Consider the following 13941-nt stretch of genomic DNA (forward strand, 5'->3'; position numbering starts at 1 on the left):
GGAAAGCCACACATCTATGGGAGGGGTGAAATGAACCATAAGGAGATGGAAAGCCACACATCTCTGGGAGGGTTAAACAAATGAACCTTAATGACATGGAAAGCCACACATCTCTGGGAGGGGCAAAATGAACCTTAATGAGATGGAAAGCCATGTATCCTGGGAGGGGTAAAATGAACCTTAATGAGATGCAAAGCTACACATCTCTGGGAGGGGTAAAATGAACCTTAAACTGATGGAAAGCCACACATCTCTGGGAGGGGTAAAATTAACCTTAATGAGATGAAAAGCTGCACATCTCTGGGAGGGGTAAAATGAACCTTAATGAGATGGAAAGCCATACATCTATGGCAAGGGTAACATTAACCTTAATGAGATGCAAAGCCACACATCTATGGGAGGGGTAAAATGAGCCTTAATGTGATGAAAACCCACATATCTCTGGGAAGGGTAAAATTAATATTTCTAAGTTGTAAAGCCACACATCTTTGGGAGGGGTAAACTGAACCTTAATGAGATGGAAAACCTCTTCCTGTGAAGTTTCATAGGTTCACATGCGCCCGCCCCTCCCCAGGATAGATGTTTTAATACTCTGTACTGCTTGTTACAAAATCTGAAGATGGCCCACTGTGGACGTGCTTAAGCTAGATGCACCTCTGGCAGCGGTGGACTGAACCTTAACGATGTGGAAAGCCGCACATCTATCGGAGGGGTGAAATGAACCATAATGAGATGGAAAGTCACATATCTCTGGGAGGGGTAAAATTAATCTTAATGAGATGGAAAGCCACACATCTCTGGGAGGGGTAAAATGAACCTTAATGAGATGGAAAGCCACATATCTCTGGGAGGGGTAAAATGCACCTTAATGAGATGCAAAGCCACATATCTCTGGGAGGGGTAACATTAACCTTAATGAGATGCAAAGCCACACACCTCTGGGAGGGGTAAAATGAAACTGAATGAGATGGAAAGCCACACATCGAGGGGTAAAATTAACCTTAATGATATGGAAAGCTGCACATCTCTGGGAGGGGTAAAATGAACATTAATGAGTTGGAAACCCACATATCTCTGGAGGGGTAAAATGAATCTTAATGTGATGAAAACCCACATATCTCTGGGAAGGGTAAAATTAATCTTTCTAAGTTGTAAAGCCACACATCTTTGTGAGGGGTAAAATGAGCCTTAATGAGATGGAAAACCTCTTCCTGTGAAGTTTCATAGGTTCACATGCGCCCGCCCCTCCCCAGGATAGATGTTTTAATACTCTGTACTGCTTGTTACAAAATCTGAAGATGGCCCACTGTGGACGTGCTTAAGCTAGATGCACCTCTGGCAGGGGTAAACTGAACCTTAATGAGGTGGAAAGCCACACATCTATGGGAGGGGTGAAATGAACCATAAGGAGATGGAAAGCCACACATCTCTGGGAGGGTTAAACAAATGAACCTTAATTACATGGAAAGCCACACATCTCTGGGAGGGGCAAAATGAACCTTAATGAGATGGAAAGCCATGTATCCTGGGAGGGGTAAAATGAACCTTAATGAGATGCAAAGCTACACATATCTGGGAGGGGTAAAATGAACCTTAAACTGATGGAAAGCCGCACATCTCTGGGAGGGGTAAAATTAACCTTAATGAGAGGAAAAGCTGCACATCTCTGGGAGGGGTAAAATGAACCTTAATGAGATGGAAAGCCATACATCTATGGCACGGGTAACATTAACCTTAATGAGATGCAAAGCCAAACATCTCTGGGAGGGGTAAAATGAACCTTAATGAGATGCAAATCCACATATCTCTCGGAGGGGTAAAATGAACCTTAATGAGGTGGAAAGCCACACATCTATGGGAGGGGTAAAATGAGCCTTAATGTGATGAAAACCCACATATCTCTGGGAAGGGTAAAATTAATATTTCTAAATTGTAAAGCCACACATCTTTGGGAGGGGTAAAATGAACCTTAATGAGATGGAAAACCTCTTCCTGTGAAGTTTCATAGGTTCACATGCGCCCGCCCCTCCCCAGGATAGATGTTTTAATACTCTGTACTGCTTGTTACAAAATCTGAAGATAGCCCACTGTGGACGTGCTTAAGCTAGATGCATCTCTGGCAGGGGTGAACTGAACCTTAACGATGTGGAAAGCCACACATCTATCGGAGGGGTGAAATGAACCATAATGAGATGGAAAGTCACATATCTCTGGGAGGGGTAAAATTAATCTTAATGAGATGGAAAGCCACACATCTCTGGGAGGGGTAAAATGAACCTTCATGAGATGGAAAGCCACATATCTCTGGGAGGGGTAAAATGCACCTTAATGAGATGCAAAGCCACATATGTCTGGGAGGGGTAACATTAACCTTAATGAGATGCAAAGCCACACACCTCTGGGAGGGGTAAAATGAAACTGAATGAGATGGAAAGCCACACATCGAGGGGTAAAATTAACCTTAATGATATGGAAAGCTGCACATCTCTGGGAGGGGTAAAATGAACATTAATGAGTTGGAAACCCACATATCTCTGGAGGGGTAAAATGAATCTTAATGAGATGCAAAGCCACACATCTCTGGGAGAGGTAAAATTAACCTTAATGAGTTGTAAAGCCACACATCTATTGGAGGGGTAAAATTAACCTTAATCAGATGGAAATCCTCTTCCTGTGAAGTTTCATAGGTTCACATGCGCCCGCCCCACCCCAGGATAGATGTTTTAATACTCTGTGCTGCTTGTTACAAAATCTGAAGACAGCCCACTGTGGACGTGCTTAAGTTAAATGCATCTCATTAAGAAAGTCACATATCTCTGGGAGTGGTAAAATTAACCTTAATGAGATGCAAAGCCACACACCTCTGGGAGGGGTAAAATGAAATCTAATGAGATGGAAAGCCACATATCTCTGGAGGGGTAAAATGAATCTTAATGAGATGGAAAGCCACATATCTATGGGAGGGGTAAAATGAACCTTAATGAGATGGAAAGCCTCTTCCTGTGAAGTTTCATAGGTTCACATGCATCCGCCCCTCCCCAGGAAAGATGTTTTGATTTTCTGTACTGCTTGTTACAAAATCTGAAGACGGCCCACTGTGGACGTGCTTAAGCTAGATGCACCTCTGGGAACGGTAAACTGAACCTTAATGAGGCGGAAAGCCACACATCTATGGGAGGGGTGAAATGAACCATAATGAGATGGAAAGCCACATATCTCTGGGAGGGGTAAAATGAACCTTAATGACATGGAAAGCCACACATCTCTGGGAGGGGTAAAATGAACTTTAATGAGATAGAAAGCCACATATCTCTGGGAGGGGTAAAATTAACCTTAATGAGATGCAAAGCCACACATATCTCGGAGGAGTAAAATGAACCTTAATGAGATGGAAAGCCACACATCTCTGGGAGGGGTAAAATTAACCTTAATGAGATGAAAAGCTGCACATCTCTGGGAGCGGTAAAATGAACCTTAATTAGATGGAAAGCCACACATATATGGGAAGGGTAAAATTAACCTTAGTGAGATGGAAAGCCACACTCATCTGGGAAAGGTAAAATTAACCTTAATGAGATACAAAGCCACACATCTCTCGGAGGGGAAAAATGAGCCTTAATGAGATGGAAACCCACATATCTCTGGGAAGGGTAAAATTAACCTTAGTGAGATGGAAAGCCACACATCTCTGGGAGAGGTAAAATTAACCTTAATGAGTTGTAAAGCCACACATCTATTGGAGGGGTAAAATGAACCTTAATCAGATGGAAATCCTCTTCCTGTGAAGTTTCATAGGTTCACATGCGCCCGCCCCACCCCAGGATAGATGTTTTAATACTCTGTGCTGCTTGTTACAAAATCTGAAGACAGCCCACTGTGGACGTGCTTAAGTTAAATGCACTTCTGGGAGGGGTAAACTGAACCTTAATGAGGTGGAAAGCTACACATCTATGGGAGGGGTGAAAAGAACCATAATGAGATGGAAAGCCACATATCTCTGGGAGCGGAAAAATGAACCTTAATGAGAAGGAAAGCCACATATCTCTGGGAGGGGTAAAATGAACCTTAATCAGATGCAAAGTCACACATCTCTGGGAGGGGTAAAATGAACCTTAATGAGATGGAAAGCCACATATCGATGGGAGGGGTAAAATTAAACTTAATGAGATTCAAAGCCACACATCTCTGGGAGTGGTAAAATGATCCTTAATGGGGTGGAAAGCCACACATCTCTGGGAGGGGTAAAATTAACCTTAATGAGATGGAAAGCTGCACATCTCTGGGAGGGGTAAAATGAACCTTAGTGAAATGCAAAGCCACACATCTCTGGGAGGGGTAAAATTAACTTTAATGAGATGGAAAGCCACACATCTATGGGAAGGGTAAAATGAACCTTAATGAGATGGAAAGCCACATATCTCTGGGAGGGGTAAAATGCACCTTAATGAGATGCAAAGCCACATATCTCTGGGAGGGGTAACATTAACCTTAATGAGATGCAAAGCCACACACCTCTGGGAGGGGTAAAATGAAACTGAATGTGATGGAAAGCCACACATCGAGGGGTAAAATTAACCTTAATGATATGGAAAGCTGCACATCTCTGGGAGGGGTAAAATGAACATTAATGAGTTGGAAACCCACATATCTCTGGAGGGGTAAAATGAATCTTAATGTGATGAAAACCCACATATCTCTGGGAAGGGTAAAATTAATCTTTCTAAGTTGTAAAGCCACACATCTTTGTGAGGGGTAAAATGAACCTTAATGAGATGGAAAACCTCTTCCTGTGAAGTTTCATAGGTTCACATGCGCCCGCCCCTCCCCAGGATAGATGTTTTAATACTCTGTACTGCTTGTTACAAAATCTGAAGATGGCCCACTGTGGACGTGCTTAAGCTAGATGCACCTCTGGCAGGGGTAAACTGAACCTTAATGAGGTGGAAAGCCACACATCTATGGGAGGGGTGAAATGAACCATAGGGAGATGGAAAGCCACACATCTCTGGGAGGGTTAAACAAATGAACCTTAATGACATGGAAAGCCACACATCTCTGGGAGGGGCAAAATGAACCTTAATGAGATGGAAAGCCATGTATCCTGGGAGGGGTAAAATGAACCTTAATGAGATGCAAAGCTACACATATCTGGGAGGGGTAAAATGAACCTTAAACTGATGGAAAGCCGCACATCTCTGGGAGGGGTAAAATTAACCTTAATGAGAGGAAAAGCTGCACATCTCTGGGAGGGGTAAAATGAACCTTAATGAGATGGAAAGCCATACATCTATGGCACGGGTAACATTAACCTTAATGAGATGCAAAGCCAAACATCTCTGGGAGGGGTAAAATGAACCTTAATGAGATGCAAATCCACATATCTCTCGGAGGGGTAAAATGAACCTTAATGAGGTGGAAAGCCACACATCTATGGGAGGGGTAAAATGAGCCTTAATGTGATGAAAACCCACATATCTCTGGGAAGGGTAAAATTAATATTTCTAAATTGTAAAGCCACACATCTTTGGGAGGGGTAAAATGAACCTTAATGAGATGGAAAACCTCTTCCTGTGAAGTTTCATAGGTTCACATGCGCCCGCCCCTCCCCAGGATAGATGTTTTAATACTCTGTACTGCTTGTTACAAAATCTGAAGATAGCCCACTGTGGACGTGCTTAAGCTAGATGCACCTCTGGCAGGGGTGAACTGAACCTTAACGATGTGGAAAGCCACACATCTATCGGAGGGGTGAAATGAACCATAATGAGATGGAAAGTCACATATCTCTGGGAGGGGTAAAATTAATCTTAATGAGATGGAAAGCCACACATCTCTGGGAGGGGTAAAATGAACCTTCATGAGATGGAAAGCCACATATCTCTGGGAGGGGTAAAATGCACCTTAATGAGATGCAAAGCCACATATGTCTGGGAGGGGTAACATTAACCTTAATGAGATGCAAAGCCACACACCTCTGGGAGGGGTAAAATGAAACTGAATGAGATGGAAAGCCACACATCGAGGGGTAAAATTAACCTTAATGATATGGAAAGCTGCACATCTCTGGGAGGGGTAAAATGAACATTAATGAGTTGGAAACCCACATATCTCTGGAGGGGTAAAATGAATCTTAATGAGATGCAAAGCCACACATCTCTGGGAGAGGTAAAATTAACCTTAATGAGTTGTAAAGCCACACATCTATTGGAGGGGTAAAATTAACCTTAATCAGATGGAAATCCTCTTCCTGTGAAGTTTCATAGGTTCACATGCGCCCGCCCCACCCCAGGATAGATGTTTTAATACTCTGTGCTGCTTGTTACAAAATCTGAAGACAGCCCACTGTGGACGTGCTTAAGTTAAATGCATCTCATTAAGAAAGTCACATATCTCTGGGAGTGGTAAAATTAACCTTAATGAGATGCAAAGCCACACACCTCTGGGAGGGGTAAAATGAAATCTAATGAGATGGAAAGCCACATATCTCTGGAGGGGTAAAATGAATCTTAATGAGATGGAAAGCCACATATCTATGGGAGGGGTAAAATGAACCTTAATGAGATGGAAAGCCTCTTCCTGTGAAGTTTCATAGGTTCACATGCATCCGCCCCTCCCCAGGAAAGATGTTTTGATTTTCTGTACTGCTTGTTACAAAATCTGAAGACGGCCCACTGTGGACGTGCTTAAGCTAGATGCACCTCTGGGAACGGTAAACTGAACCTTAATGAGGCGGAAAGCCACACATCTATGGGAGGGGTGAAATGAACCATAATGAGATGGAAAGCCACATATCTCTGGGAGGGGTAAAATTAACCTTAATGACATGGAAAGCCACACATCTCTGGGAGGGGTAAAATGAACCTTAATGAGATAGAAAGCCACATATCTCTGGGAGGGGTAAAATTAACCTTAATGAGATGCAAAGCCACACATATCTCGGAGGAGTAAAATGAACCTTAATGAGATGGAAAGCCACACATCTCTGGGAGGGGTAAAATTAACCTTAATGAGATGAAAAGCTGCACATCTCTGGGAGCGGTAAAATGAACCTTAATGAGATGGAAAGCCACACATCTCTGGGAGGGGTAAAATGAACCTTAATTAGATGGAAAGCCACACATATATGGGAAGGGTAAAATTAACCTTAATGAGTTGTAAAGCCACACATCTATTGGAGGGGTAAAATTAACCTTAATCAGATGGAAATCCTCTTCCTGTGAAGTTTCATAGGTTCACATGCGCCCGCCCCACCCCAGGATAGATGTTTTAATACTCTGTGCTGCTTGTTACAAAATCTGAAGACAGCCCACTGTGGACGTGCTTAAGTTAAATGCACTTCTGGGAGGGGTAAACTGAACCTTAATGAGGTGGAAAGCTACACATCTATGGGAGGGGTGAAAAGAACCATAATGAGATGGAAAGCCACATATCTCTGGGAGCGGAAAAATGAACCTTAATGAGAAGGAAAGCCACATATCTCTGGGAGGGGTAAAATGAACCTTAATCAGATGCAAAGTCACACATCTCTGGGAGGGGTAAAATGAACCTTAATGAGATGGAAAGCCACATATCGATGGGAGGGGTAAAATTAAACTTAATGAGATTCAAAGCCACACATCTCTGGGAGTGGTAAAATGATCCTTAATGGGGTGGAAAGCCACACATCTCTGGGAGGGGTAAAATTAACCTTAATGAGATGGAAAGCTGCACATCTCTGGGAGGGGTAAAATGAACCTTAGTGAAATGCAAAGCCACACATCTCTGGGAGGGGTAAAATTAACCTTAATGAGATGGAAAGCCACACATCTATGGGAAGGGTAAAATTAACCTTAATGAGATGGAAAGCCATATATCCTTGGAGGGGTAAAATGAACCTTAATGAGATGCAAAGCCACACATTTCTGGGAGGGGTGAAATGAACCATAAGGAGATGGAAAGTCACATATCTCTGGGAGGGGTAAAAAAATGAACCTTAATGACATGGAAAGCCACACATCTCTGGGAGGGGCAAAATGAACCTTAATGAGATGGAAAGCCATATATCCTGGGAGGGGTAAAATGAACCTTAATGAGATGCAAAGCCACACATCTCTGGGAGGGGTAAAATTAATCTAAACTGATAGAAAGCCACACATCTCTGGGAGGGGTACAATTAACCTTAATTAGATGGAAAGCCACACATCTATGGGAAGGGTAAAATTAACCTTAGTGAGATGGAAAGCCACACTCATCTGGGAAAGGTAAAATTAACCTTAATGAGATACAAAGCCACACATCTCTCGGAGGGGAAAAATGAGCCTTAATGAGATGGAAACCCACATATCTCTGGGAAGGGTAAAATTAACCTTAGTGAGATGGAAAGCCACACATCTCTGGGAGAGGTAAAATTAACCTTAATGAGTTGTAAAGCCACACATCTATTGGAGGGGTAAAATGAACCTTAATCAGATGGAAATCCTCTTCCTGTGAAGTTTCATAGGTTCACATGCGCCCGCCCCACCCCAGGATAGATGTTTTAATACTCTGTGCTGCTTGTTACAAAATCTGAAGACAGCCCACTGTGGACGTGCTTAAGTTAAATGCACTTCTGGGAGGGGTAAACTGAACCTTAATGAGGTGGAAAGCTACACATCTATGGGAGGGGTGAAAAGAACCATAATGAGATGGAAAGCCACATATCTCTGGGAGCGGAAAAATGAACCTTAATGAGAAGGAAAGCCACATATCTCTGGGAGGGGTAAAATGAACCTTAATCAGATGCAAAGTCACACATCTCTGGGAGGGGTAAAATGAACCTTAATGAGATGGAAAGCCACATATCGATGGGAGGGGTAAAATTAAACTTAATGAGATGCAAAGCCACACATCTCTGGGAGTGGTAAAATGAACCTTAATGGGGTGGAAAGCCACACATCTCTGGGAGGGGTAAAATTAACCTTAATGAGATGGAAAGCTGCACATCTCTGGGAGGGGTAAAATGAACCTTAGTGAAATGCAAAGCCACACATCTCTGGGAGGGGTAAAATTAACCTTAATGAGATGGAAAGCCACACATCTATGGGAAGGGTAAAATTAACCTTAATGAGATGGAAAGCCACATATCTCTGGGAGGGGTAAAAAAATGAACCTTAATGACATGGACAGCCACACATCTATGGGAGGGGTGAAATGAACCATAAGGAGATGGAAAGTCACATATCTCTGGGAGGGGTAAAAAAATGAACCTTAATGACATGGAAAGCCACACATCTCTGGGAGGGGCAAAATGAACCTTAATGAGATGGAAAGCCATATATCCTGGGAGGGGTAAAATGAACCTTAATGAGATGCAAAGCCACACATCTCTGGGAGGGGTAAAATTAACCTAAACTGATGGAAAGCCACACATCTCTGGGAGGGGTACAATTAACCTTAATGAGAGGAAAAGCCGCACATCTCTGGCAGGGGTAAAATGAACCTTAATGAGGTGGAAAGCCATACATCTATGGGAGGGGTAAAATGAGCCTTAATGAAATGGAAACCCACATATCTCTGGGAAGGGTAAAATGAATATTAATGAGTTGTAAAGCCACACAGCTATGGGAGGGGTAAAATGAACCTTAATGAGATGGAAAGCCTCTTCCTGTGACGTTTCATAGGTTCACATGCGCCTGCCCTTCCCCAGGATAGATGTTTTAATACTCTGTACTGCTTGTTACAAAATCTGAAGACGGCCCACTGTGGACGTGCATATGCTAGGTGCACTTCTGGGAGGGGTAAACTGACCCTTAATGAGGTGGAAAGCCACACATCTATGGGAAGGGTAAAATTAACCTTATTGAGATGGAAACCCACATATCTCTGTGAAGGGTTAATTGAATCTTATTGAGATGGAAAGCCTCTTCCTGTGTAATTTCTGTGGCAAAATGCATTCTGAGGGCCCCCCAACTGACAACAGGGAAGTATCCTAAGAACGCAAATCTCTGAAAGATATCAATGATGGGGAAGTATAGTTACAGGTAACATATTCCTTATTTAGTTCTGTGATAGCACAAAGTAACCTATTTCTTCATTTAATTAACAACCATGCTTACTTCACTCATCTCAGTTGGTGCGAATTGGAAATGTAAAAGAACAATATTGTCAAGTACTTACTTTGAAGAATTGTCTTTTTCTCGACAGATCAACTTAGCCATCTAAAAAATGAGGTTTCTCATACTGGTGGGGTCTATTCATTGTAGTAAAAGTTCAAGATACTTACGGACCACTAATGTTATTGACGAAATTGACTGTTTTGGTGAGGGAATATTTGCTGTTAGAGTCTAATTCCAGGCTGTTGGCCACATCAAGGCACCTGGGAAAGTCTGGGTGGTATACCTTCCACCTAGTATTAAAAGAGAAGACAAATGTGAGTGAGGTCATTGGACACATGGTAGGGGAAAATTATACAAAAAAAAAGCAACATCACACGGGGGGAGAGTTCAATCAAATGCCTCCACTACTTATGTTCGCAACTTGATAGCAATCAATCACAAATGAGGCAACAATACAGAAGATAACTTGCTTATGGATTTTCAGCTTCATTGTAGCTATGTGTAATATTTCCTTCAACCTATCCCCGCCTAAGGAATTAGATTAATATTGAGTTCTAGTCTGGTTCCTCTACTTGATTAGTAGAGTATCCTCATTTGGAGGGCTGCCATCTAATCCTAGGTTTAGGGATTTGAAACCTTTCCACGTTCAGTATTTTTTAGTGCCAAAAGAATGCCACTATGGCAAGGAGGGCTGCAATTGCCTACACATTGTTTTGAGAAGTTGTTAACATGTGCTTATTACTTCCTTTAAGAGCACTGGTTTTAGTTCCAAACATTGTGCTCCTAGCAACAGCCCCATCTTGGTTTGATTGATCTGGTACAGAATTATCCTGCACGCTGATGTGTTTGATTGAACGTGCATCTGCTTATCCTTCTCATAAGCGGGTTTGACCTCAGAGGGCCTTGTTCTTGCAAGAAACTTAACTGAAAGTGAATACAAGGAGAAACTTCCATCAACTTCCACAAATGCCCCTAAGTGCGTCCCTAGACCCGGCCACCACCCAGCCTCTCTGGGGTCTGCAACCTATGGCTCTTCAGATGTTTAGGAATGCATTTCCCATCTGCCCTAGCAGTATGGTCAATGTTGAAGACTCATGGTATTCTTAGTCCAAAATATCTGGAGAGATGCGGATTGTCGAGCACTTGGGAGCTATTTCACTGCATATCAGTGAGCACACCCTCAGTCATAACCCAGCACAAACCCAATAGACAGCCTGCCCCACGCCTCTACACACAGACACGCACATATCTCCTTGTACTGCGAAGGAGAAGGAGGTCTACGTGTGACACATTCAACTGCTTGCACGGTGATGTTTCCTTTACTGACTTCCGGGAGTAGGCTTCCGGTGTAATGGAAATGAACGTGGTGTAACCCACACCAGGACTCCTCACCTGTAGATCTCTTGCTTCTGTTTCAGCTCAAGCTCTCGCTGCTTCAGGAGTATGGTGTTAGGTGGGATTGCAGAAATCAGCTCCCCTGCACAAAAAAAGAGACTGTGACATTTACAAAGGTAAAAGGAAAAACAGAATATGGAAAGATACTTTAATGAAAGCGTGCAACCCGGTCCGCAAGGGGTAGCTCTCATTATGGATCGGTAGGGGGAACTAGCTGTGGGGCAGCACTATTGGTCAGAACTCCACGGCACCTAGCGTTGCGAAACGTTTCTACCATGGATGAAGTTCACTGTCTGAATAGACGGTCTTCTGCTATTCAGTCGTGGATGTACTCAGCGCAGCTCATGTTTAATAATAAAAGAGGCAAAATGTACATTTACCAGCAATGGGAATAGCCCCCATCTAGCGTTAGCATTCCACCCAGTCTAACCTTGTGGGATAAGTATTTGGCATTACCTTTATATCCCAGTTTTTACACTGAACTCCACATTGCAAAATAAATACAGACAAGGAGCCTGCTTTGCGCAAGATGAGGTTACCTGACCCACACAGGGACACATTTACTAGTGGCACCTTCGGTCTCGAAAAGCACCCTCCGCCCACCGACATCCTCACTTTAACTGTCTGCCTGAGTACATTACTGAGGCTGAGTCCAGCCTGAGTACATTACTGAGGCTGAGTCCGTCTCTCTGCAGCATCTAACAACTCAACCAAACTCTTTAAAATCTGCAAGGAGCTGGCCAACCCTGCTGCAGTCTTCTGGCCATCTCTCAGCTTAACCTTCATTCCAATTCGGTTGGCTGTCTCCATGACCACCAGTCTGGCTTCAGAGCTGCCAGAAACACGTAAACTGCTCTCCTGAACAACCGTAAAGATCTGCTCTGCAACCTTGACTCTAGCATTCCCTCTGTCCTCATTCTCCTAGGTCTCTCTTCTGCCTTTGACACGGTCAACCATACCATCCTGCTCAACCGTCTCTGTGACACCCTGGGTATCAGGCTCTGGCCTGGCTGACCTCTTTCCTCTAAAATCGACCCTCCCAGGTACAACTTGGGTCCTTCCTATCATCTGTCTTCCTCTCTACCTGTGGTGTTCCCCAGGGGCCTAACCTCTCGCCATGGCTTTTCAACCAATACCTGGCAACTCTCGCCCACTGCATTGCCATTTTCTGCTCAAATTTCCAGTGCTACGCTGACAACACTCAACTCATTTTCAGGCTGCCCTCGGCCACCTCCTCTCCCTCTCTCATCTCTGTTGCCTAAATGCCATTCAAGATTGGTGTGCCGCCAATGATCTTTGTCTGAATGCCAGCAAAAGAGAGATCCTCCTCATTGGCACACCTTCACCATCCTTTCCCCTCACTCTTTGCCCTGCCTCCCTTGGCCCTCCTCCTACCCCCACTGGTGAGGCTAAGAACCTCAGGTCATCTGTGTCTCCACACTTTCCTTCTCCACCCACATCAAAGTAAAACTTCCTACTGCACCTCCTCAGCGGTACGCTTCCTTTCCTCTCCTTTCCCCAGAAGCCCATGGTCTCCCATGTGAAAAGAAAGTATAAAAAGGAGATACAGAACCAACAAGTGGTCTTGTTTGTGTTTGACAGTTTTCATTTCCGCTCCAGTACAGAATACAGTGTTATTCCTGAAGAAGGTGTGGAATCCTTATTGGATTTTTAGGTTCTCTTCCTGGTTTCCTGTTGAGTTCCTCTCTACAGTACACGTGATGTCACCTTCACGACAACCTGTATGTATCCTTTGTGTTTTTGACTAGCGTTCAGTCCTTGAGACAGCAACTTCCTGGGTTTTCGGTACCAGACCTCTCCAGGACTTCTTCAAAATAATGCAGAGCAGAAAACTGAGTTGGTGGAAAGGTTAAATATTTCTATATCAGATTCTGACCGGTTACGGGACTGACAATTTCTTGGATTTGCAAGCTGGTCAGGATACTTTCTTATAGAGGGAATTCGATTTTGTCTTGGAATCTCTTATGCGAAAAACCTCTGAGTTTATGGCTTTCTGGGACCTTGTCTTCCTGGTAAACTGCCCTCTTGGTCACAGTGACATTGGCGAGGAAAGTGACCAAGTTACAGCCATTCTCCCTATAGTATCCCTTTGCAGTTTTTCAAAATCCTGAAGCGGCTTAAAGGACTTTATCTTCTGCATGCCTCAAGTGCTACCCTGAACTTATTGAACTATAGTAATATGCCTGCCACTATCTCTAACCCAATTACCCTTCGCACCAGTCTAGCATTAGGCCTCCTAGGGGCTGTCCCTACTGAAGAGAATTAGACCACTGTTCTGCTTAGTTAACTAGCTTATGGCATTGAACTGTATTGAACTGAACTAGCCTACTGTGCCTTAGCTAACTTGCCCACTGCATAGAAGTGCACTGAACTAGCCTATTCTGCTTTAGTGAACCTGCCCATTGCATTGAACTGTATTGAATTGAACCAGCCTACTGTGTCCACAGTGAAC

The 13941-nt window shown here is 43.5% G+C and overlaps 1 protein-coding gene across 1 annotated transcript in view; it reads right to left on the minus strand.

Annotated features, from left to right (window-relative positions):
* The window catches only part of LOC138568611 (polyunsaturated fatty acid lipoxygenase ALOX15B-like), a 419375-nt gene that overhangs the window by 300475 nt on the left and 104959 nt on the right, over positions 1 to 13941 (minus strand). Inside the window, exons 3-4 of the mRNA XM_069646447.1 lie at positions 11466 to 11550; positions 10241 to 10363 (exon numbers count right to left, since the gene is read on the minus strand). Coding sequence (XP_069502548.1) covers positions 10241 to 10363; positions 11466 to 11550 — 208 coding nt within the window. The remainder of the gene's footprint in view (positions 1 to 10240; positions 10364 to 11465; positions 11551 to 13941) is intronic.

The sequence above is a fragment of the Ambystoma mexicanum genome, chromosome 1p (assembly GCF_040938575.1).
Source record: "Ambystoma mexicanum isolate Mex_15411 chromosome 1p, UKY_AmexF1_1, whole genome shotgun sequence".
In the NCBI taxonomy this organism is placed as follows: domain Eukaryota; kingdom Metazoa; phylum Chordata; class Amphibia; order Caudata; family Ambystomatidae; genus Ambystoma; species Ambystoma mexicanum.